The sequence below is a fragment of the Alnus glutinosa genome, chromosome 9 (assembly GCF_958979055.1).
Source record: "Alnus glutinosa chromosome 9, dhAlnGlut1.1, whole genome shotgun sequence".
NCBI classification, from domain to species: Eukaryota; Viridiplantae; Streptophyta; class Magnoliopsida; order Fagales; family Betulaceae; genus Alnus; species Alnus glutinosa.
The window spans coordinates 4207908-4231313 of NC_084894.1; the positions used below are offsets into that span (position 1 = coordinate 4207908).

Below are 23406 nucleotides of genomic sequence, written 5' to 3' on the forward strand. Positions count from 1 at the left end.
GTTAGGAGAGATTTCAAGATACTGATTAAGTGCCCTCCACATGGATACGAGAAGTGGAGACTCGTGCAATTTTTCTATCAAGGATTAACTCAATCCAACCGTAGCATGATCGAGTCGATGAACGGAGGCGCATTTCTGAGTTTGACGGGAGAGGAGGCATATAGGACCTTAGATCAGTTATCCAACAATTCCCAACAGTGGGATTTTTCAAGCTGTCGAGATAAAGCTGCTCGCATTCAGAAGAAGGGAGGCATCTACGAGGTTAAGGAGGATGTAGAATTAAAAATGAAGATAGATGCTCTCACCAAAAAGGTCGAAGCCCTAGTTGTTAGCAAATCCATGAATGCTGCCAATCCATTCCATGTTGACTGCTGTTCCATCTGTGCTAGTCCCATGCACTTAGCACAGACTTGCCCATCTTTACCAGCTTTTGTCGAGTCACCAATGGAGCAAGTGAACGCTTTCAATGACTATAGGAAGAAAAGCCAATGGACCTTTCTCCGAATCATACAATCCAGGGTGGCGGAACCACCCTAACTTTTCTTGGAAGCAGAACCAGCCTATGACTCAAGGGGGAGTTCCTCACCAATCCCACACTCAATACCCCCTGGATTTCATCAACCTGCTCATCAGCAGAGTCATCCTACCCAGCCAGCACCATCTTATCAAGCCCCTACTCAAGCCCCTGCCTCTTCTTCACAATCCACTCTGGAAGACACTCTCAAGGCCTTCATACAGCTTACAGGGCAATCCATCAATGATGTGAAGAATGCCACCATGGTGAACACTCAAGCTATTGCGAAGATGGAGACCCAGATCGAGCAAATTGCTAGTCACTTGGGAGAGAGAGGGAGAAGGGAAAGCTCCCTAGTCAGCCTGTGCCAAATCCAAAGATGCAGTTCCATGAGGGAAGTTCATCCAATGCAGTGCATGGGCTGGAGCATGTGCAAGCCGTTGTCACACTTAGGTCAGGAAAACAAGTAGACAACCAAGTGGTTCACCCTGAGGAGAACCCTGCTGCACAAGAAGGACAAGGAAGCAGGAGCGTAGAAAAGAGAGATGCCGAGCCATCTACATTAGCTCCGACCATAGAGACTCCTCCTAGGTCGTTTATACCTAAGGCGCCTTACCCTGATAGACTTCTCGCGCCCAAGAAAGGAGGAAAGTTCGAGGACATTCTGGAGGTATTCAAACAAGTGCAGATCAACATCCCGTTCTTCGATGCCATCTAGCAAGTGCCGTCTTACGCCAAGTTCTTGAATGAATTAATCACCGTCAAGCGGAAAACCAATGTCCCAAAAAAAGTTTGTTTGACCGAGCAAGTCAGCTCAATCCTCCAATGTAGGCTGCCTATCAAGTACAAGGACCCTGTATGTCCTACCATCTCTTGCATAATAGGAGTCAGCCACATTCAGAAGGCTCTGCTTAACCTTGGGGCCAATGTCAATCTCCTCCCCTATTCAGTTTACCTGCAATTAGGTTTAGGAAAATTAAAACCCACCTCCATGACAATGTAGTTGGCTGACCGGTCAGTTAAAATCCACGGGTAATAGTGGAGGATGTTTTGATTAAGGTGGACAAGTTTTATTTCCCCGTGGATTTTATAGTGCTAGATACTGAGCCAGTACAGAACGTTGGAGTTCAAATACCGGTGATCCTCGTGCGGCCATTCTTAGCTACGGCTAACCCCCTGATCAACTGTAGGACGGGGGTAATGAAGATCTCCTTCGGCAATATGACAGTGGAGCTGAACATCTTTGACATCAGCAAGAGGCCGAGGGAATGCAATGAGATCGGAAGTGCCTGCTTTATTGAGGAGATCATAGAGGAAGAATCAAGCACCAAAGACCCCTTGGAGGCATGCTTTGCTCAGTTCGAAGAGAATCTGGACTTGGATGCGTTACTTGAGCAAGCAAATGCCGTTTTAGAGTTTGCTCCTCTAGAGAGTAAGGAAGAAGAGGAGGCAACAGTACCTGAGCCTCCAAAGAAGGAACTTAAGCCCCTACCGAAAAATCTTAAGTATAAGTTCCTCGGTCCAGCCGACACTCTGCCAGTGATCATAGCTTCGGATCTTCATGTTGCTCAGGAGGAGTACTAGACGTTTTGAGAGAGCACAAAGAAGCTATAGGCTGGACCATAGAAGATATTACGGGAATCAGCCCCTCAGTGGTTATGCACAAGATACATCTGGAGGAAGACACCAAACCATCGAGGGAGCCACAGAGAAGGCTCAACCCAACCATGCAGGAAGTCGTCAGAGGAGAAGTAATCAAGTTATTGGATGCAGAAGTCATCTACCCAATCTCTGACAGCAAATGGGTGAGCCCCATTCATGTCGTGCCCAAGCGAGCTGGAGTAACGGTCGTGCAAAACAAGGAAGGCGAGTTGGTCCCAACTCGACTACAGTCTGGATGGAGAGTCTGCATCGACTACCGCAAGCTGAACACCGCCACCAGGAAAGATCACTTTCCTCTTCCGTTCATTGATCAAATGGTGGAGTGGTTGGCCGGGCACGAGTATTACTGTTTTTTGGATGGTTATTCTGGATATAACCAGGTCCCTATGGACCCTGAAGACCAAGAGAAGACGACCTTCACTTGTCTGTTCGGGACGTTCGCCTACCGACGCATGCCCTTTGGGCTATGCAATGCACCCGCTACTTTTCAACGGTGCATGATCAGCATCTTTTCTGACATGGTGGAGCGTTTCCTGAAGGTATTTATGGACGACTTCTCAGTTTTTGGGTTATCTTTTGAGGAGTGTTTGCACCACCTCACGTTAGTCTTGGTGAGGTGTAAAGAGAAGAACCTGGTACTCAATTGGGAGAAGTACCACTTTATGGTACAACAAGGAATTGTGCTCGGGCACGTCATCTCTCGTCAGGGGATAGAGGTAGACAAGGCGAAGGTAGACCTGATATCCAACCTTCCACCCCCAGGAACGGTGAAAGAGGTTCGCTCTTTTCTGGGCCATGCAGGATTTTAACAGCGATTCATCCAGGACTTCAGCAAGATCGCCCGACCCTTGTACAAACTGTTGGTGAAAGAGGCCCCTTTCATTTTTTACGAGGACTGCAAGAAGGCATTTGAAGGCAATTCTGACGTCCACACCCATCATTCGGCCCCCGAACTGGGGTACACCTTTCGAGATCATGTGTGACGCGTCCGATTATGCCGTTGGAGCTGTGTTGGGGCAGCACATTGACAAACTTCCCCACGTCATTTATTATGCAAGTCGAACTCTGAACGACGCCCAGCTGAATTATTCGACCACTGAGAAGGAGCTGCTGGCAGTCGTATTTGCTCTGGATAAGTTTCGATCCTACCTACTAGGATCGAAAGTCATCATCTACTTGGATCACGCGGCATTAAAGTATCTTTTCTCCAAAAAGGACGCTAAATCTCGCCTCATCCGGTGAATTTTGCTCTTACAAGAGTTCGACATTGAGATTCGGGACAAGAAGGGTTCCGAAAATGTGGTGGCCGATCATCTCTCGAGGATTACCGTGGATTTCACGGAAGAGGCCACGCCATCTCTGAGACCTTCCCTGATGAGCAATTGATGCATATTGCTCATGCTCACTCACCGTGGTTTGCTGATATAGTAAACTATCTCGTCATCGGTCAAATGCCTTTGTATTGGGGGCGGCAAGATAAGTCCAAATTCATGTCCATGGTGAAGAATTTTTTCTAGGACGATCTTTACCTGTTTAAGTATTTTCCCGATTAGATCATTAGGAGATGCATACCCGAGCCTGACCAATCCAGTGTCATCTCCTTCTGTCATGATCATGCCTGTGAAGGCCACTTAAGTGCAAAGAAGACCGCTGCAAAGATTTTTGCGGATTTTACTGGCCGACCATCTTTCAAGACGTTCACACTTATTGTGTTTCATGCGAGCGCTGTCAGAAGATAGGGTGTATTTCACGCCGAAATATGATGCCCCTCAACCCGATTCTTATTGTTGAGATCTTTGATGTATGGGGCATCGATTTCATGAGACCTTTCCCACTCTCCTTCGGCTATCTGTACATTCTGGTTGCAGTGGACTACGTGTCTAAATGGGTGGAGGTGGTTGCCTGCAAGACCAATGACTACAGAGTAGTGGTTCAGTTTTTAAAAGACACTATATTTGCTCGTTTTGGTACTCCTTGAGCAATTATTAGTGATGGTGGAAAGTATTTCTGTAACCGGGTCTTCGAGCAGCTGATGAAGAAATATTGCATCACGCACAAGGTTGCCACTCCCTATCACCATCAGATGAGTGGACAAGTGGAGGTTTCAAACAGAGAGATCAAGAGGATTTTAGAGAAGACGGTGAACCCGTCAAGGAAAGATTGGTCTCTCCGGTTGAATGATGCATTATGGGCGTACTGGACAGCTTTCAAGACACCGATTGGCATGTCATGAAAGCATGCCACCTGACTGTGGAGTTGGAGCACAGAGCCTACTGGGCCATTAAGCAGTTGAATTTCGATCTCACAAAGGCTGGCTCACAGAGGAAGCTCCAACTCAATGAATTGGAAGAGCTGAGGAACGATGCTTATGATTGTGCTAGGATGTACAAAGCACAGATGAAGAAGGTTCACGACCAGAACATATTGAGGCGATTCTTTGAGCCCGGTCAGAAAGTCCTTCTTTACAATTCACGTCTGCATCTGTTTCCAGAGAAGCTCCAATCTCGATGGTCAGGCCCTTTCATAGTTCGATTAGTGTTTTCTTATGGGGCTATTGAGATTGAGGATCCAAAAAATGGCAGCACGTTCAAGGTGAACGGGCAACGACTGAAGCCATTTTTTGAGTTACAGAGCTCAGAGGTTGAGACGACCCTTTTAGAGGATCCGAGTTACTCGGAGTGATTGTCGTCAGGATGGAAAGTCTGGCTGAAGACTGAAAACTTAGCGCTTGTGGGAGGCAACCCTCATTACTTTTCCTTATCATGTGATTTTATCTCTTGTGTTTTAGTTGTGATTTTCAGGATAGTGTCTGCCGTTCAAGTTTGGGTGAGCGCTTCTCCTGCAGTGTGCCCAACTTACATCACCATTTCGGTATTGTATCTCTAGCCACATTGGGGACAATGTGTCATTCTAGTTTGGGGGGGTGGGGTAGACATTTCTGTCTGTTTTCATTAATGTTTGCTTTGTTAATACTTGTTAACATATATACCTTATTGTTAGTTGAGCATGGTTACATCTTACTATGGTTTGCATCTCATTGGTTTGTTTAACATGTTGAATTTTGCATATCATTAAAATCTGAAATCTTTTGACTCATCTTTGGATTAGAGAGACTTGACATGTTTAAATTGTTTATCATAGACACATTAGCATTGTTTCTGTGGGGTATGAGATTTGAATTAAAAATTATGTGTCTTGAGATTTGTAAGATGACTTATTGATAAAACCTTGGCTTATTATTATTATTATTATTATTATTATTATTATATATATACAAAAAAAAAAAAAAAAAAAAAAAACTCTGCTTAGAATAATATCACCAATTTGACTTCTCATTGAGTAACCGGGCCCCTTGCCTCATTAAGCATTGGGTGTTCGCGTAAAAAGATGAGAATTTCAGCTTGGATGTTTGTTTGGTTAGTTTGACTTTGTAGCCTTTTTTACTTGAGTAATTAAGCCCTTAGGGATGTTTTTACATCTAGTGCCCTAAAACCATCTGGTTTGGGAGTCACTGGCCCAACACTCGTTACATGGGTCAATTAGAAAGCTTAATGGAGTCGAGCATTGCATAGTCGACACAAAAAAATAATAAATAAATAAATAATAATAAATGTAAGATAAGCCTTGGTTATTTGATGGAAGTCCTGCGAATTTTTGGATATATGTGCTTTGAGGAAAAATCGAAACCCCATGACTCTATGTTATTCACACCTTACACTTGTAAACATGTGTTGTCTCAATTTTCCATCTATGAGTTGATCGATCTTTGATAACATGATAATATGATATTCATTTTGTTAAATATACTCATGATGTGTGTACCATGTGTTTGAATGATAATTTTTACTTAATCGATAATTCAGTACTTCAATGTTTGTGGGTATCATTTCTGACAAACCCTCACGAGACTTCACTCGTCCACTAGGGAGTCCTGGGGGTTTAAAAGGCTTGTTGCATATGCTAAATGCAATCGTTTCTCCCACGAAAAAGGACTTATGTTTCATGCTTTAATTTTGTTTTCCATTTTGTTTTTGCTAAGGGACTAGCAAAATATAAGTTTGGGGGTATTTGATGAGTGCCAAATATTGTGTATTTGGACCCCTTGATTTACATTAGTTAGACCTTTAGCCTTGTTATTTTCTGATGCTTTGGTTAGTTTTTGTGTTTTTGTGTTTTGTAGGTCAATAAGAGAGAAATGGCAAAAATTTCATGAAGAAATGCTTGGAAATTCGGAAGTCCTGAAAAGTCGATCGATCAAAATTGTGCCCGAAGTTGATCGATCGATCGAAATTCCCCAGAAACTGCTTTTGTAGAAGCGCACCAGAACGCCCAATCAGGAGCTTCTCCATGACAAAAAGCAGTCATCCCTCTGATTTTCGCAGCAGAACACGCTGGTTTCGTGAAAATGGTTGTCTCTAGCAAGAGAGGAACCCTAGAAGGGGGTAGAAGAGTCATTTACATAGGTTTCTAGCCCTAATTTCCCTTCTATAAAGCCATAGCCATGCCTCCTTGTTGGAGAGCACTTCTCAGAGCAGTAGCTAGGATTAATTTCGTGCATTTAGTAGTTGATTTCAGTAGCTCCTTTCTTTAGACATTTGTCTTTGTATAGCTATTCTTCTATTTTCATGGTTGTTCTTCAAGTTTTTGTGGTGTTCTTAGTCATGGGAGGCTAGAACTCTCAACTAAGGTTGGGGATGAAACCTCTCCATTGATGACACTCACACTCTTGTAGTTCTACTTGCACATTTAATGTTATATCATTTTGCTGTTTAAGTTCCATTCATTTAATGCTCTATCTTTTGCAATGAATGTGGTTGATGGTAGAAATAGGACATTTGATGTATTTCAACCGATGGATACATTGTTTTATCGGTTTGAAAGATGATATCCATTGTGATTTATTCTTTGAATGGATACAATGGATGATTTGATTTCAAATGGGTACTCTTTGTGATTTATCTTTGAGTTGGATTCATTTAATGGTTCTAAGAGTTATGGTTGAGAAACTTGAATGACACCTTAAGCTTAATGTTCTTTGGGTGTTCAAGTGGAAACCAAGAGTGTGAGTTGTCGGATTTGGTTTGGTGAATTCCTTAGCCTTAGTCCCTTTTTACATATTGCATTTCTTCCTATTTACTTAGCATTTTGGTGCATGTTTAACCCTAAAACTCTTGGAACTAGGTTAGAATGAGGTTGATTGAGCAAGACACTGATTTTTGACCATTTCCCTATAGATTCGACCTCGTACTTGCACACACTATATTGCAAACGATTTGTACGCTTGCGAGTACTCATTAAAACACACATCAGGTGTAACGCCCCTAACAAACATTATCAATCCCTTTAGCCATTCTAAACCGAAGTTAACACCATATACTTTTTGGAGTATTACATAGGGGTTAAAGTATACTTAATTAAATCTTAAAAATTGAAAAAATAAGGAAAATAAAATAAAAGAGTCACAAATGAGGCATCCTAGGGCTGGCAAAACGGGTACCCGACACGACCCGTTTACGACCCGTTAAGACCCGCGACCCGTTTAAGCTAGACCAACACACGACCCGTTTATGTTAAAGGATCGGGGCTCCAGACACGACACGACACGGTTATTTCACGGGTCACCCGACACGACCCGTGAAACCCGTTTAACATAACGGATCATATCGGGTCGACACGACCCGTTTAACCCTTTAAAAAATAATAATAATAAAAATATATATTAGGATTCTGTGAAAGCATTCACTGAATCAAAATCAAAATCATCAAAATCAAAAACTCTCGGAGCAATATCTTAATCAGCTCAAGCTCAACACACAAAATCAAAATCATCAAGCAACAGAACCAAAATCAAACACTCTTCCAACTTCCAAGTACTAAAACCAAAGAGAAAGGAAAGTAAAAACAATGACAAGAACATGGAACAATAACCCTCAGTCAACCGATACACTGCACACAATGCCCACACAATGCCCACACATACTCAAACAATCTGAAATACTATACTCTCACAAAGCCCAATCGATTCCCACAACAAAATTTCAACATAAGTTCAAATCAATAACACCCAAGCTGTCAATCCAACTAATCATCACAGGATAACGCTAAACTCACAAAATTACTCACGTTCAGGATTTTTCCCAGAAAATCCACCGGAGAAATCACCGAAAATCAGCTTTGCTTCGCTAGAATTGTCACCGTCGACCCACTGGTCGGATCCTCCACGATCGGGTCTCTCCTTCCTCTGGTCTCCCTCGATCTCTCGGTCTCATCTCTCAGCTCTCAACCCACTCTCTCTCTCTCTATTTCTCGATCTCTCTCTCTCTCGTCTCTCGCTGTGTCTCTCGGAAAGAAGAAAAAGAAATGAAGAAGGAAGAAGAAAGAAGAGTCAGAAGAGTCAAAAAAAAAAAAGAAGACCAAGAAAAGAGAGAAACGAAGAAGGAAGAAGAAAGAAGAGTCAGAAGAGTCAAAAAAAAAAAAAAAAGAAGACCAAGAAAAGAGAGAGAAAAGAATATCTGTCAGACTAATCCCATTTCTCCTTCTTATTCTTTTTTTTTTTTTTTTTAAAAAAAATATATATAATAATAATAATTATAAAAATAAAAAAAAAAAGTAATCGTGTCTGGCGGGTCACCCGCGACACGACCCGTTTAACTGAGATAAACGGGTAGACCCGTTTATGACCCAAATCCGTTTAAGGTAGACCCAAACCCGCTAATTTCGTGTCGTATTTGTGTCGGGTTGTCGTGTCGTGTCAAAATTGCCAGCCCTAACTGGCATCCCCATTGCTGCTGGAGGTGGCCTGCGAGCTACCCCTACAGGTGGCTAGGGGTAGCGATATAGATAATAATTGATATGTTTAAATAAAAAAAGAAAAAAAAAAAAGAAGAGGACAATTTGCTAGGAAGAACATATGGTAAGCAATGTCTTTGAGGAAATGACGCAAAGATGCAAGGTGATTTTCTCTTTCTGTTCTGACCCCTTGTGGCTTCTTTCAAAAGTTTTGGTAGCCTTTTCTTCTCTCTTCAAAACTTTGTATTAGGATCTTCTTCGGTTCAACTGAACTTGAATCAGAGAGGATTCAGTTAGTTGTAGTGTAGGGACATTTTTGTTAAAAAATGTGAAAGAACAAAAATGTCCATACATTTATAACTAACTGAATACTCTTCAGTTCTGTTAAAACGGAGAGGATCCGTTTCCATTACGTATTTATTATTCCTAGCTTTTCTTCTCTCGCCTTAACTCCGCGATCTCAATTTCATCTTCCCGCCCTGTAATAAATACCAAAATTCTGTAACATAGCAACTCCAAATCCTAGGGCACTAAACTTTTAACTATAACATAGCCGCTACAGGTATGAGTCCTTCATGGTACTTTGTGGGTGGTCCTCTGTAAAATCTTACGCCTCGTTTGTTTCGAAGTAAAATAACTTTTATTGTAAAATGGTTTTAAGAAAGTTATTTGTTAGGAAAATATTTTTCATTGAAAACATTTTTTGGTGTTTGGCGCATACAACAAATATTTTTTTATATTTGTATTCAATTATATTAACTTATAAAAATCAATTTTTATTCACAACATATAAATATTAATATAAAATAATATAAAAATTACCTGTGACAAGATTCCATCACTGACCTACAGGATTTCGGCTACTGTTGCCGGATTTCGAGATAAAGGTCGAAATCTGAATAATTTCATCGAAATCTGGGTTGGCCGGATTCCGGTGAAGGTGGTTGGGATCTGACCATTTTGTGCCGGAATCTGGCTAGAACTACCAGAATCCAGCACAAAACGGCCAGATCCCGGCCAATAGGCCGAAAGACGATCATTTTGGCTAGAATTCGGCCTTTTTGGCAAGATCTCGATCAGATGGCCGAATCCCGGCCATTATGGTGGTCGGAATCCGGCAACAGTGACCGAACGTTGTCAGATTTCGGCATCAGCCAGATTTCGATGGTGGTCGACTACTTAAACTTGAAGGTCGACTGCATTGTTTAAAAAAGAGTCGAATGCGTCTTCCATATGTGAAAAATGATTTACACTTTTAAAAAGTGTAAATAATTTTCTGAAATTTACTAAGCATTTTTTGTCAAACGAAAATAATTTTTTAGTTGACTATTATTTTTGCCCCCACCAAATATCAAAAAATGTCAAAATTATTTTTTAAAAACTATTTTATGCAAAATCAAATGGAGCAAATTACATAGTTTGCTCTACAGCTAAAGTTTGATGCAAGCGAAAATAAATATCTTTTTAACGCTGCAACATCAAACATTTCACCAAAATCAGCCAAGATTCCAAGAAGGGAAAATCAATTACTCCGGCTTCGGTTATTGGGTTAGTTGTTGAGACAATCATTGGCCTTGCTATGTCAAACAATTTTTAGCTTGATTTGGGGAAGCTAAAAGTGGAATGCAAAGAAACGAAGTCTTTTCCCCCCTTTTTAGCTTTTTTGATTAATGTTACTTACTACTCATTGTTGATGAACTTGATGGTGAAGAAGAAGAAAAGAGAATATAAGAGATGTTGATGATCAAAGGGAAGTCATATTTTTTAGTTGTGAATTTGTTGGTTTTTTTTTTTTTTTTTTTAAAGAACAAAAATAAAACATAAAACAACTAATAAGTAACAACTAACAACTTATTAGCCTAATAAGAGGTGGGCCTTTCTCACTTACAATCGGGATTGAGGGAGGGGGATGAGGAGAAGTAAAAGAGGAATGCTAAATATCAAAACATTTTTTATTTTTTTTTAAGAATTTAGTTCCAACATAATGTGTCACAATCTAATGAGATCTATTATTTTAAAAAATGTGTCACAATTTCATTGGATTGTGACACATTAAGTTTGAACCAAATTATGGAAAAAAAGTATTGGGATGTCAAGCATTTCTTGTAGTGAAAATGCGGCTAAAAAAAGATCTGACTGCAGCTTATTGTGCCATTGAATGGACACATTTTCTTATTTGTTTCTTCTTTGTGTAATTTCTTCAAATATCTTCCTTGCACCATTGTCATTTATTTAAATACCAAAATTATGTATAACAATCATATAACATTCTACAAATTTATGCACATCGTGCTTGGCCAGTGCAGTAGCGCCCCGTAGCAGGTCAATGGTAATGACATACGACATTTTTCAAAAGGGATGTGTTTGTTGCACAACTTATTTACATAGTTCTTACACAACTCAAGATATATTGATGAGACCCATATGTGTGGGTCTCATCATGCATGAGTCTCACCGATGTGTCTTATATTGTATAAAAGTTGCATAAATAAATTGTGCAAAAACCATTTTCATTTTGAGGATGCTTCTTGTCTCGCTTCTATTGGCCAATGCTTTACCTATACAACAACAGCACGTGTATCACGTGGGTGATCCAGCCTACACTGTCGTGCCAAAAATTAGGTGTTTGTTTGTATTGCCTTAATTACCATTTACCAATAAAGAACAAACATATTCATCCCACCTCATAGATGACCTCATGGATGGGCCACACGCTCAAAATAGTGGAATGCTTTTCTGACAGGTGGAGCCCATTTGAAGTGCTCACAAACAAACCAGTTGTACACAAATTTACACCATAGCTGTTTTCACCCACTTCATTACCGAAAAACAGAGGATATTCACACCTTGCAAACGAGGATGACCTGAAAAAGCTTGTGGTTGGAGGATTTCGATGAGGAAAAGAAGAAAAAGAGTCAAAAGAGAAAAGAGGGACGGAGATTCGACATGGGTTTCTCTGAAGACAATATGAAAGGTGTTGTCTTGGCTTTGCTGTCAAGTGGGTTCATAGGGGCAAGCTTCATCATCAAGAAGAAAGGCCTTAGAAGAGCAGCTGCAACTTCTGGTGTCAGAGCTGGTGAATTTTTTTTTCGATTTTTTTTTTTTGTCTCAATTTTGGATTTTCTTCAATGGGGTATGTGTTTGATTCTTGAATTTTTAGGTGTTGGTGGCTACTCTTATCTCTTGGAGCCTCTATGGTGGCTGGGCATGATCACAAGTAAGCTTTCATCAGTTTTGTTCCCTTAATCGTGTAACGCGGAATTGGTTTGATTTGTTGTGGGTGTTGCTTAACTTTCTTGTTTGTCTTAGGTCATGCAAATTGTTATTTTCGTATCATTGTAATAATAATAATAATAATAATAATAATAATAATAATAATAATAATAATAATAAAACATGCGTGTTTTCTTTGTGGTTTCAAAATGTGCTATTTGGTTGATTTTCAATTAGTTTTTACGTTGATAATTGATTATGGTGTCTCACATCGTGCTCGAGTTTGTGCATTGGAAAATTAGTTCTCTTTCAGCTTTTTGGTAGCATAAGGAGTTAATGAGCTGATATTAACACTTTTTTTTTTTTTTTCATATTTGGTTTGGTCATAGCATTGGTGCTCTTAATCACCGGTTATAGTACACAGATTCTGAACTTCTATTGGCATTTGGTGTTGCACTGACTGGCTGCAGAATGTCTCACTTGTTGTATGATTTCTGATACAGTGATTGTTGGAGAGGTTGCAAACTTTGTTGCCTATGCATTTGCCCCTGCAGTTCTTGTTACTCCTCTTGGCGCATTAAGTATTATTGTCAGGTAATTTTTAGATTGCTTTCAATTTCTTTCTTAGTTTGATGCGATATATTCTTCCAGTGTCATATGGTGTGGTTGATTTGTTCTGATAATGGATCGAATTTTATTGTGTAGTGCTGTTTTGGCTCACTTTATCTTGAAGGAGAGGTTACACAAGCTTGGTATTTTGGGCTGCGTGATGTGCATTGCAGGTTCTGTCATAATTGTGATCCATGCACCACAGGAGCATGCTATTACTTCTGTTCAGGAAATATGGAGTATGGCAACCCAACCAGGTTAGAGTTTACCCGAAATCTTGTGTCTTGCTTTTGCACATATATTACCCTTCATTGTTGACTAAAACATTACCTTTCTGTTTCAGCATTTCTGCTTTATGTGGGCTCTGTAATTGTATTGGTTTTCATTTTGGTCTTCCATTTTGCACCACAATGCGGGCACACAGACGTGTTAGTTTTCACGGGCATCTGTTCTTTGATGGGTTCTCTCTCGGTATATCATTTCAACTATCAATGGTTTTATTATTATTATTATTATTATTTTCTTTATGATCAAGTACTCTAATGTTAGACATTCTCTCTTAAATTAATAGTTTTCATCATTTCAAACCACACTACTTCACATCTGTAAATTTCCACAGACATACAAAATTTGTTTTTATATTTTAGGAGAGTGAATTATATCAGAATTGAAGTATGCTACCTGACTTGAAATGATGTTAGAAAATATTGGTAGACTTAATTTAATTAAGTGCACTTCCTTGCTATAGTTAGAATATTTTTTTTGATGAGTAAGAGAAAATTCATTAAAAGCGCAAAGAGCGATCAAGTACACAGGGAGTATACAAGAATGGCAACTAAGAAGAAGAGGAAAACAATACAAGAAAATCATGATAATTAATCACTATAGGGGCAAGGAATGCAGCCGTCCAAGAATACAAAGAAAGAAAGAAAAAAGAAATGAGCTTCTCAATGGTTTTTTCTTTATCCTCGAACTGTCTATCGTTGCGCTATAGTTAGAATATTGAGTTCAGCTTGTCTCAATCTGGACGTTGGTGGGGTGATTTGTTTAAGATGAGCCATTGACCTGTTTCCTTGGTCTGGATAACCTGCAGGAAAGTTCCCCTTAGCTCAACAATTTATGACATCTTCTATGGAGATGTTCATTTTTGTGCTTTTGTATCCTCTTTCTGCTTCAGTGGTTTCTTGAAATTGAGATTGCAAAACTGTTTATGCAGTCCTTTTTTATATATAAATTTTATCATAGTTGTGCAGGTGATGAGTGTTAAAGCCCTTGGAACTTCACTAAAATTAACTTTTGAGGGAAATAATCAGTTAATCTTCTCAGAGACGTGGTTTTTTCTGTTGGTCGTGGCTACATGTGTCATCACTCAGATGAATTATCTCAACAAGGTTAGTAGTGGGATATTAATACTAGTGTCAGAGTGTTTAATTTAGTCTAGCATAGTTTTAAGAGTCGTATATCTGCAATCTCTTGAACATTAAATATTTGGGAAAAATTACCCCTTCCCTTTGTCTTGCTTGATATATATATATATATATATATATATATATATATATATATATATATATATATATTTAAAAAAAATTAGATTTAGAATTTTCCCTCTACATTTGCTACGTTATTCCAACTAATAAAATGCCGTCAAGAACATAAGCTTACTTGTCTATTTTGATTTCGACATGCTTCTTGATATGTGGTCTGGCCAAAATCTTGTGAGCAATTTATAGTTGAGAATATTTACTATTTCTTCCTACATTTATTAGGTGATTTTTTTTTTCCCTAGCATTTGTTAAAGTAATTGTTAGGGTTAAACGAATATGTTAGTGACAAGGGTTTGTTACAGGGGTATTGTGGTCCATGTATTGAATTTACAATATATATATATATAGGGCCTTCTCTCTCTCTCTCTCTCTCTATTTTTCTTTCGGATAGAGTTTTCCTTTAAAGTGAGTTGGAGGCAGGGGCGGACCCACGTTTATGGTGGGAGGGACGAGTGTCCCCCCAAGGATTTTTAAAACTCCTTAAAAAATACTGGTAAGTCTATTATTACCCTTCATAGTTCACTTTTTGTCCCCCCAAATAATTTTTTTGCCCCTTAAAGGAAAGGTTTTGGTCTACGCTCAAGTCAAATCTTTCTTAGTTAACGATGACGTAGCTTTTAACAATGCACAAAAAAGTAAAAATATTGAAAAGTCAAATATATAACAATAAAATTACATTTCTTTTCCCACTGCGCAAGACGTGCAGCTTTTCACACTGCACAAGCTGCACGTCTTGTGGAGTGTGAAAAGAAAGGTAATAACATGCCTTCCTTTTTTCTTTTTCTTCTTCTTTTTTCTTCATTTTTTTTTTTTTTTTTTCTCTTTTTGACCGCTGTATTAAAATGGCTTATGAATATAATAAAATGGTTAATTAAGAGAGAAACACTTATCTTTCACATTGCAACAAGTTTTATTGTAAAAAAAATTCTCTTTCATTGCTTTCTTACCTTGTATGAAACAAGTTTCTTTTAAGGACGGACCTAGCACAAGGCTTGGGGCTCGAGTCCTCCAAAAATTTAAAACATCAATAAAAAAATCTTTTTTATTTTATGAAATACTCTCAAAAATTATTTTTGTTAACCTCAATTTTTTTTTTTTAGTTTCGTCCCCCCTCACTCAAAGTTCTAGTTCCGCCCCTGGTTGGAGGAATTTCCTTTGGCCTAGGCTATAAAATACCATATGTCTCTTGAGCATGTGCTTCTCACATGATGCTATTAAAAAAACATGTCCTTTTAAATTTTTAATGCTTACGGACACTACTCTTAAAGTAGCTTTTCCAGCTTTATTTGGTATTGCCTGGAAAAGCGTTTGGCACACTCAAGCTTCCTCAAGGGCTGCCTTCTTTGTGTGGTCCGCGGCTCTTAGCAAGATCCTTACCCTAGACAACCTTAGGAAGTGACATGTTATCGTGATAAACAGATGCTATATGTGTAAGAAAACTGAGGAGTCCTTGGATCATCTCCTTCTTTATTGCGATATGGTTTCTGTTTTGTGGAGTTCTCTCTTCAGTCATTTCGGGATGTCTTAGGTTATGCTCAGATGGGTTATCGACTTGTTTGCTTGTTGGTGGTCCTCTAGAAGGCCAAAGAGTGCTGTGGTTTGGAAAATGGCATCTATTTGCCTCTTTTGGTGCTTATGGAGGGAAAGAAATAATAGATGCCTTGAGGATTTGGAAAGTACTTTGGAAGAAATTCTTTTTTCGTTCTACCTTTGTACTTTTGGACTACAGCTTATGTCCACCCTTTGTCTTTTAATTAGGTGTTTCTTTGTATACTCCCAGTGTACTAAGGGGTGCCTTACGCTTTATTTATGAGATTGGTTTCTTACTTATAAAAAAAAAAAATGCTTAGGGACACAACAATTTCATAGATCTTCCAACCTAGTTTGAAGGAAAACTTTTGTTACGGTCTTGTGTTTGGGATCGGGTGAGTGGTTTATGGAGAGGTAAAGCAGCAAGGTATTCCTTCCTGAGTTTACCTATGGTGGCTAAATAGAACAAGATATGGGGTATTCGAGGTACCCTTGCCTCCCAAGCAACTCTAAGAGTTGTTTTGTTGATAAATTTCTGCTTGTTTTATTATAATTCTGGATCCCTATATATAGAGATTACAAGGCAGAATAGAAAATACTGAATTACATCAAATCCCTTATTTCTAGGAATTCTTTCTACAAAAGAACTTCCTTATTTAGCAATAGCCCTATTCTAGTGGGAATCAGGATCCCTTATTACTAGGAAATACTGTCCAAGAAGGATGATTTCCTTTCTACAAAAAACCCTACTAATAGAGCATCGATTCTTTCCATTCCTAGCCCTCAGCCGCCACTTGTAGCCTCTCCTTGAACCCTAGCTAGGTCTTCTTTTGCTTCCTGCACACGCTTGCCACGTCTAACATAGGTACGTAACACTCCCCCATTCTTAAAATTGCCCTTGTCCGCAAGGGCAAAAGAAGGAAAACGGAGCTCAAAATCCGAAAGAGGCTCCCACGTGGCCTCAGCAGGGGAGAGTCCCTGCCAATGCACTAGGATTTCTGCAGTACCCCGGTGACAACGTTGATCGAGGATAGCTTGAGGGACGAGCCGGCTGTCCTCATGTAGGGTGGGAAGATGGTCTTGAATTGGTACCCCATTGCCGATCCATTTCTTCAAAACAGAAACATGGAAAACATCATGAATCTTGGCCTGAGGGGGAAGAGCCAGCTGGTATGCTACCGGACCGATCCGCTTGACAACTCGGTAAGGGCCATAGAACTTGGGAGAAAGCTTCAGATTACCTCTCTTGTGAACTGACTGCTGCCTGTACCCCTGGAGTCGTAAGTACACCCAGTCCCCCTCTGAAAAAATGCGCTCAACATGGGACTTGTCATAAACCTGCTTCATGCGATTTTGGGTGCCTAAAAGGTGCTGGCGAACCTCCAGCAAGACTTGATCGCGGCTAAGCAGGGCCTCCTCCACAGCAGCGGATCGAGTAGTCCCGGGGACGTACGGTAAGAGAGGAGGAGGTCGACCATAAACAATCTCAAAGGGAGTACGCTTAGTAGCGGAGTGAAAGCTTGTGTTGTAACAGTACTCGACCCAAGGCAGCCACTTAGCCCAATGCCGGGGAGAAGAGCTAGTGAAACACCGCAGATACATCTCGATAGTGCGGTTGACGACCTCGGTTTGGCCATCCGTTTGTGGGTGATAGGCAGAGCTAAAGTTGAATTGTGTGCCATGAAGGCGGAAGAGCTCCCGCCAAAAAATACCCGTGAAGACGGGGTCCCGATCACATACGATGGAAGTGGGAATTCCATGCAAACGAAAGATAACCTCAAAGAAGGTTTGAGCTACCTGCGGCGCTGTATACGGGTGCTTGAGAGGAGTGAAGTGGCCATACTTGGAAAAACAGTCGACAACCACAAAAATAGTAGTGCGGCCGTAGGACTTTGGAAGACCGTCAATGAAATCCATGGAGATGGCTGACCAAATATGTTCGGGAACGGGCAGGGGTTGCAACAGCCCGGCTGGTTTGGTGGCTTCAGCTTTGTGACGCTGACAAATATCATAATTTCTGATGAAGGTGCGGAGTTGCTGCTTCATTTTAGGCCAGTAGAAAACAGACCGGAGACGCTGCAGACCTTTGTGATTCCTTCATGCGTGATGTTGTGGAATTCTGCAATGATGGCTGCTGTAATGGGAGAATCAGTCTTGAGGTAGACCCGGTCTTTGAAGTAGATGAGCCCGGCCTGCAAGTGCCAAGGTCCCACAGCTTCATTTTGTTGAATACGCGCTGCCAAGGCCTGGAGATCCGGATCATGCTGAACTTCATGCTGGACAGGTTCTACCTTTGTACTTTTGGACTACAGCTTATGTCCACCCTTTGTCTTTTAATTAGGTGTTTCTTTGTATACTCCCAGTGTACTAAGGAGTGCCTTACGCTTTATTTATGGGATTGGTTTCTTACTTATATAAAAAAAAATGCTTAGGGACACAGCAATTTCATAGATCTTCCAACCCAGTTTGAAGGAAAACTTTTGTTACGGTCTTGTGTTTGGGATCGGGTGAGTGGTTTATGGAGAGGTAAAGCAGCAAGGTATTCATTCCTGAGTTTACCTATGGTGGCTGAATAGAACAAGATATGGGGTATTCGAGGTACCCTGGCCTCCCAAGCAACTCTAAGAGTTGTTTTGTTGATAAATTTCTGCTTGTTTTATTATAATTCTGGATCCCTATATATAGAGATTACAAGGCAGAATAGAAAATACTGAATTACATCAAATCCCTTATTTCTAGGAATTCTTTCTACAAAAGAACTTCCTTATTTAGCAATAGCCCTATTCTAGTGGGAATCAGGATCCCTTATTACTAGGAAATACTGTCCAAGAAGGATAATTTCCTTTCTACAAAAAACCCTACTAATAGAGCATCGATTCTTTCCATTCCTAGCCCTCAGCCGCCACTTGTAGCCTCTCCTTGAACCCTAGCTAGGTCTTCTTTTGCTTCCTGCACACGCTTGCCACGTCTAACATAGGTACGTAACAACTTTGTTCTTTTCTTTCTATGCAAACCTTACAACAATAATCAAATGAACAACTGATCTGATCTACAGTTCATTAAGAGAATTGAAAAATATGCTGGAATCTGATGTGCGGCATTACTAATATTGCATTTACCATGAAGTTATTTGTGGGTGAAGTATGCGGATATACCCTTGGATAACAGCTATGTCTGCAGGTTCTGGGTATTAGTAAGATGGTATCTCTTTTTGATGGATAAAAGACTTGATACTTGATAATCATAATCATTATCCTATAGTAGTCAAGTAACTCATTTTCAAATTGTGGAGCTTTTCTGCTCACCTCTTTTCATGGTCAGTTATCTGTAAGTTTCTCTTTGAAGTTCTGCATACACTGCTCGTTCATGCTCCCATGGATACCTTTCATATGGCACAAAAATCAATGTGGAATTCCATTTCTTTTTTCCAAGTTTTAGTTATTTTATTAGAGAGACTTAAGTGGAAGGATTGAAATTGAATAAAATATCAAGTAGTGAGAGATCTAAGTTTTTTCCTTCTTTGTTTCTTTTTAATTAATTTTTCCTATTATTTAGATGTTTACCTCCTAGAATACTAATCCCATAATATATGTAAGTCTAACTGTTTTGCTAATTATAACCTTTTCCTTGGCTTTGTGCCAACATCATCACCTGACTTGCTGGGCTAGCTGGGAAACACAACTTGCAAACGTAATTACGCAAAGGAATTTACTGTATCAAATTGACTTTTCAGATCTGGCCAAGTGTCTCGAACAGCTAGGAGTGTTCTATACTTCTTAATAAATTAATCCATTCACTTACAAGATTCATCCAGAATGTCTAGAGCTCCTAGAAATCAGAAAAACATCTTACAGGATACAGAGTTCCTTGGAAATTGCATATGAAATGTTAGTAGAAGAAATATGATAATCATGTGATTGTAACATCTCCTGCTCATCTTTTGATATTAGTCTAACAGGCTCTACTCTTTGTCAACGCCTTACAGTGTAATTGTTTAGATATTCTAGTTGCAAAATCTTGATTTAATGAGTTTCGAAAAATGAAAAATATACCTGTCAATAGAAGGATACTGAAATTTCAGGCTGTTAAAACCATCTTTCAACTAATCATATTTTTATATGAAATACATAATTCGCACAAGATTTATCTATTGGTAATTGCGCTCTGTCGTGTGAGTCGTCCCTATTTTATCTGTTGTTACATCTCGTCTAAAAGGATGCTTTAATTCTTTAAGTAAATTGAAAATATATTTGTAAGTGTGTCGATGATGCCTACACAGTTGTAATTTTTCAGCCAATAATTTCTTCTCTAACAACATTGCTCTTATGTTTCAGGCCCTTGACACATTCAACACTGCCATTGTGTCCCCTATATATTACGTGATGTTCACAACGCTTACAATTCTTGCCAGTGTCATAATGTTTAAGGTATTGTCAAGTCAATGGTGGCATTTTGGATTGGAGCTTCATTTTCAAGTTGGCTTTATTAAGCAGAGAGCAGCCTCACAATTTGATGAGCACCTTGTGGGAAAAAAATTTTATAATGCTATCTCTGTGATCACTCTTATATGTACCAAACCAAGCATTATTTTACCATAAATCCAATTTGATAAGCGCATTGCATGGTGAAAATTATGATCTCAGGACTGGGATGGCCAAAGTGGAGGAACCATAATGACAGAAATATGCGGCTTTATTGTTGTGCTCTCTGGGACCATCTTATTGCACTCAACCAAAGACTTTGAGAGAAGCTCCTCTTTTAGAGGTGTGTAATCAATTCACTTGCACCCCTTATTATTTGATCCACTCATTTCTGAATCAGATCAGTATATTAAATCTTGATTATTTTGTCTTTTCATGTTTTATTGTTAAAATAACCACAGGTAGTTATGCTCCTGTATCCCCTTCATTGTCTACGCGACTATGCAGTGGAAATGGGGAATTACTGAAGTTCAATGAGGAAGATGCACCACCTTCCGAGGATATCTGATTAAGAAGACAAGAATTATGTTAGAAGTACTGTTTGAGATGATCCCATTACTTCAGATTAACAGGCAGGGCAAAACTGAAGTTTGGAGAACTCTGAGGAAGTTCCCATCAGATGACTCCCCCCACTTCCATTTCTGGTCATAACCACACACATACATTGATGAATACTTCGAGAACTAGTTCAGGTGGTTGTTTAGCTACTCGTGAGCATGGTCGGGATTTCGTTGTTTTGATGGCTGGTTTGGAGGAATGCATTAACAATTGAGAGCTACTTTCTAGTGTGCATAGCTGTACAGTTTGTCAAGATTGCTGGTTTTTTCATGGGTGGTTTGTTCACAATGTCTTTATGGAAGTAAAAGATTGGATCCCTCTGAAGACTCAAGGACCTGAATTTCAGCGATGGAAGCTAAAGTCTTCTTTGTCAAATGTATCTGCATAGTTGGTGAGCTCCTTGGAAAATGAGTGGTTCTGTTATTTTTTGGAATCTTTCTTGACTTCGACAAGAAGTGAATGTTTTTAGAGTATTTTTTTTTTCTATTATCTGTAGCCTCTTAAATTGATTGATGTAGAGCTGTACTCTATTAGAGAGTGAATGAATAATCTTGTTTTATTTATTTATTTATTTATTTTTTAATAAAGAAAAATATTTTGGCCTCTTTTGTGGAGTACACTAATATTTCACATTGCCGTAACTTGTTTTAAGTAGTTGGCTGAGATAGAAAGTTAATTAAAACAAGTCACGTTAAGCGGTAAGATATGTTGGATAAATAGGTTTGAAGAGTAGTTTATTCTCTTCCTTGAATATAATCAAAGACCATTCGCCGGAAGGGATGTGTTTGTTGCACAACTCAAATGCACAATTCTTATACAACTCAAGACACATTGGTGGGACCATTCACCAGGCATAGGTCCCACATATGCACATGGGTCTCACCAATATGTTTTAAGTTGTGTAAGAGTTATGTAATTGGGTTGTACAAAAATTATTTTTCTCTATAGAAAGGGTTATATCATCTCATGATTCTCATGTTGCTCGCTGTAAAGGGTCCAATGATCCTACTAGTCGGCAAATTGGATCCCTAGTCTCCGAACCAAAAGACTCACCCCCAGATATAATTCTGATGCCCATCTTCTAGATTTGACTGTTGTTAAGCTCACCACAAATTTTCTTTTAAATTGAGTTAAAAAGAAAAAAAATCAACTCAAAAAATTTGTCCAAAATCCATATATTTCTTAAAAATATATGTAAAAAAATTACATATATTTTAAACACATGTCAATTTAATAGACTTAAACGAAAACTTTGTCCTTAAAGAACCTGCACCACTAGAATAAGTCTATCATCCTGACCCCTCCTTGACATACCCTCAAATTTAACTTTGAGATAGTATCTTGAACTCATTCTCCATGCAATCATTTCAAATTCTAAATTACGTAAAATTATGTATACCATTAATTACACCAAAATAAAACTTAATTGTAAACTAAATCTTCTTAATTTCACTTAAAATAAACAGAAACTTATTCACTCATAATAATTTACTTTTTATGTGTTTGTATATGATATTTTAGATGGATTCATCGTAATTGAGATGGTCTTAAGAAACATTAACCACGTCAAATGAAGGTAAAAATATGTCACCTCATGAAATCCCAAAGTTGATTTCTAGTTAAAGTAGCGACCAGGAAAAAAAAAGAAAAAAAACATATTTTTTTTTAGGAAAAAATACATATAACCTCTCTCAAATTACCATTTTATTGTCAATATATTCCCAAACTATTAATTATGTCAATCTCCTCCTTTAAACTACCGAAAAATGTCAATATCCTTCATAATGACAAAAATACCCTTCATAAAATTATCAAAATTAAAAAAAAAAACTAAAAAATTATTTAAAAAAATATAAAATAACACAAATTTATACAAAAAATAAAAACAAAAAAATAAAAAATAAAAACGGTTTTTTTTTTTCGTTTTTTTTTTTAAATTTTTTTCGTTTTTTTTTTTAAAAAAAAAAAAAAATTCACTTTTCAGTTATTTTTTTCTTCTTTTTTTTTTTAAAATTTTTTTTTTTTCGTTTTTTTTTTTTTAATTTGTAGGAACAGTTTTGTTTTATTGAAAAAAATTTAGGGTCATTTTTATCTTTTTGTTGGTCTTAGGGGACATTGACACAATTAATAATTTGGACGGATATTGACAATTAAGTAGTAGTTTGAGTAGAATATGTATACTTTTTCCACAATATAATTAAAGGGATAATTGCACCGTTGGTTCCTGTGGTATGCCATAATTATTTTTCACTTCCTATAGTTTAAAAATTTCATGGGAGGTCTTTGTGGTATACAATAATTATGTTTTACTCTCTGGGTTGATTTTTCGTCCACTATTTTGACAGAATATGTTAGCCCTACACGTTAGCGCTACGTGTCGCCAATAAGATGGTGTCACGTGTCCATCTTAATAAAAAATATATAAATTTATTAAAAAATAAATAAATAAACTTTTTTTTTTTTAAAAAAAAGAGCCACCCCAAGCCTGCCTTTTTTTTTTTTTTTA

General features: G+C 38.6%; 1 protein-coding gene across 2 annotated transcripts; it reads left to right on the top strand.

Annotated features, from left to right (window-relative positions):
• Window positions 1-11756: 11756 nt before the first annotated feature.
• Window positions 11757-21505, top strand: LOC133878385 (probable magnesium transporter NIPA3). 2 transcript variants are annotated; one of them, XM_062316936.1, is made up of 9 exons: window positions 11757-12041; window positions 12126-12182; window positions 12682-12772; window positions 12884-13044; window positions 13131-13258; window positions 14041-14178; window positions 20196-20288; window positions 20505-20625; window positions 20744-21505. In XM_062316936.1, the coding sequence occupies exons 1-9, from the start codon at window positions 11912-11914 to the stop codon at window positions 20848-20850; spliced, it is 1026 nt and encodes a 341-aa protein (XP_062172920.1). In that variant the 5' UTR covers window positions 11757-11911; the 3' UTR covers window positions 20851-21505. The 2 variants fall into 2 exon arrangements, with proteins under 2 accessions (XP_062172920.1, XP_062172921.1); XM_062316937.1 differs by having other exon boundaries at window positions 11904-12041; window positions 14033-14178.
• Window positions 21506-23406: the final 1901 nt, after the last annotated feature.

What these genes read in the sequence shown, in the direction of transcription:
- LOC133878385 (XM_062316936.1), top strand. Translation starts at nt 11,912, where the DNA reads ATGGGTTTCTCTGAAGACAATATGAAAGGTGTTGTCTTGGCTTTGCTG. An exon ending in AACTTCTGGTGTCAGAGCTG is followed by an intron (nt 12,042 to 12,125) that starts GTGAATTTTTTT and finishes TTGAATTTTTAG; the next exon opens with GTGTTGGTGGCTACTCTTAT. An exon ending in CCAGTGTCATAATGTTTAAG is followed by an intron (nt 20,289 to 20,504) that starts GTATTGTCAAGT and finishes TTATGATCTCAG; the next exon opens with GACTGGGATGGCCAAAGTGG.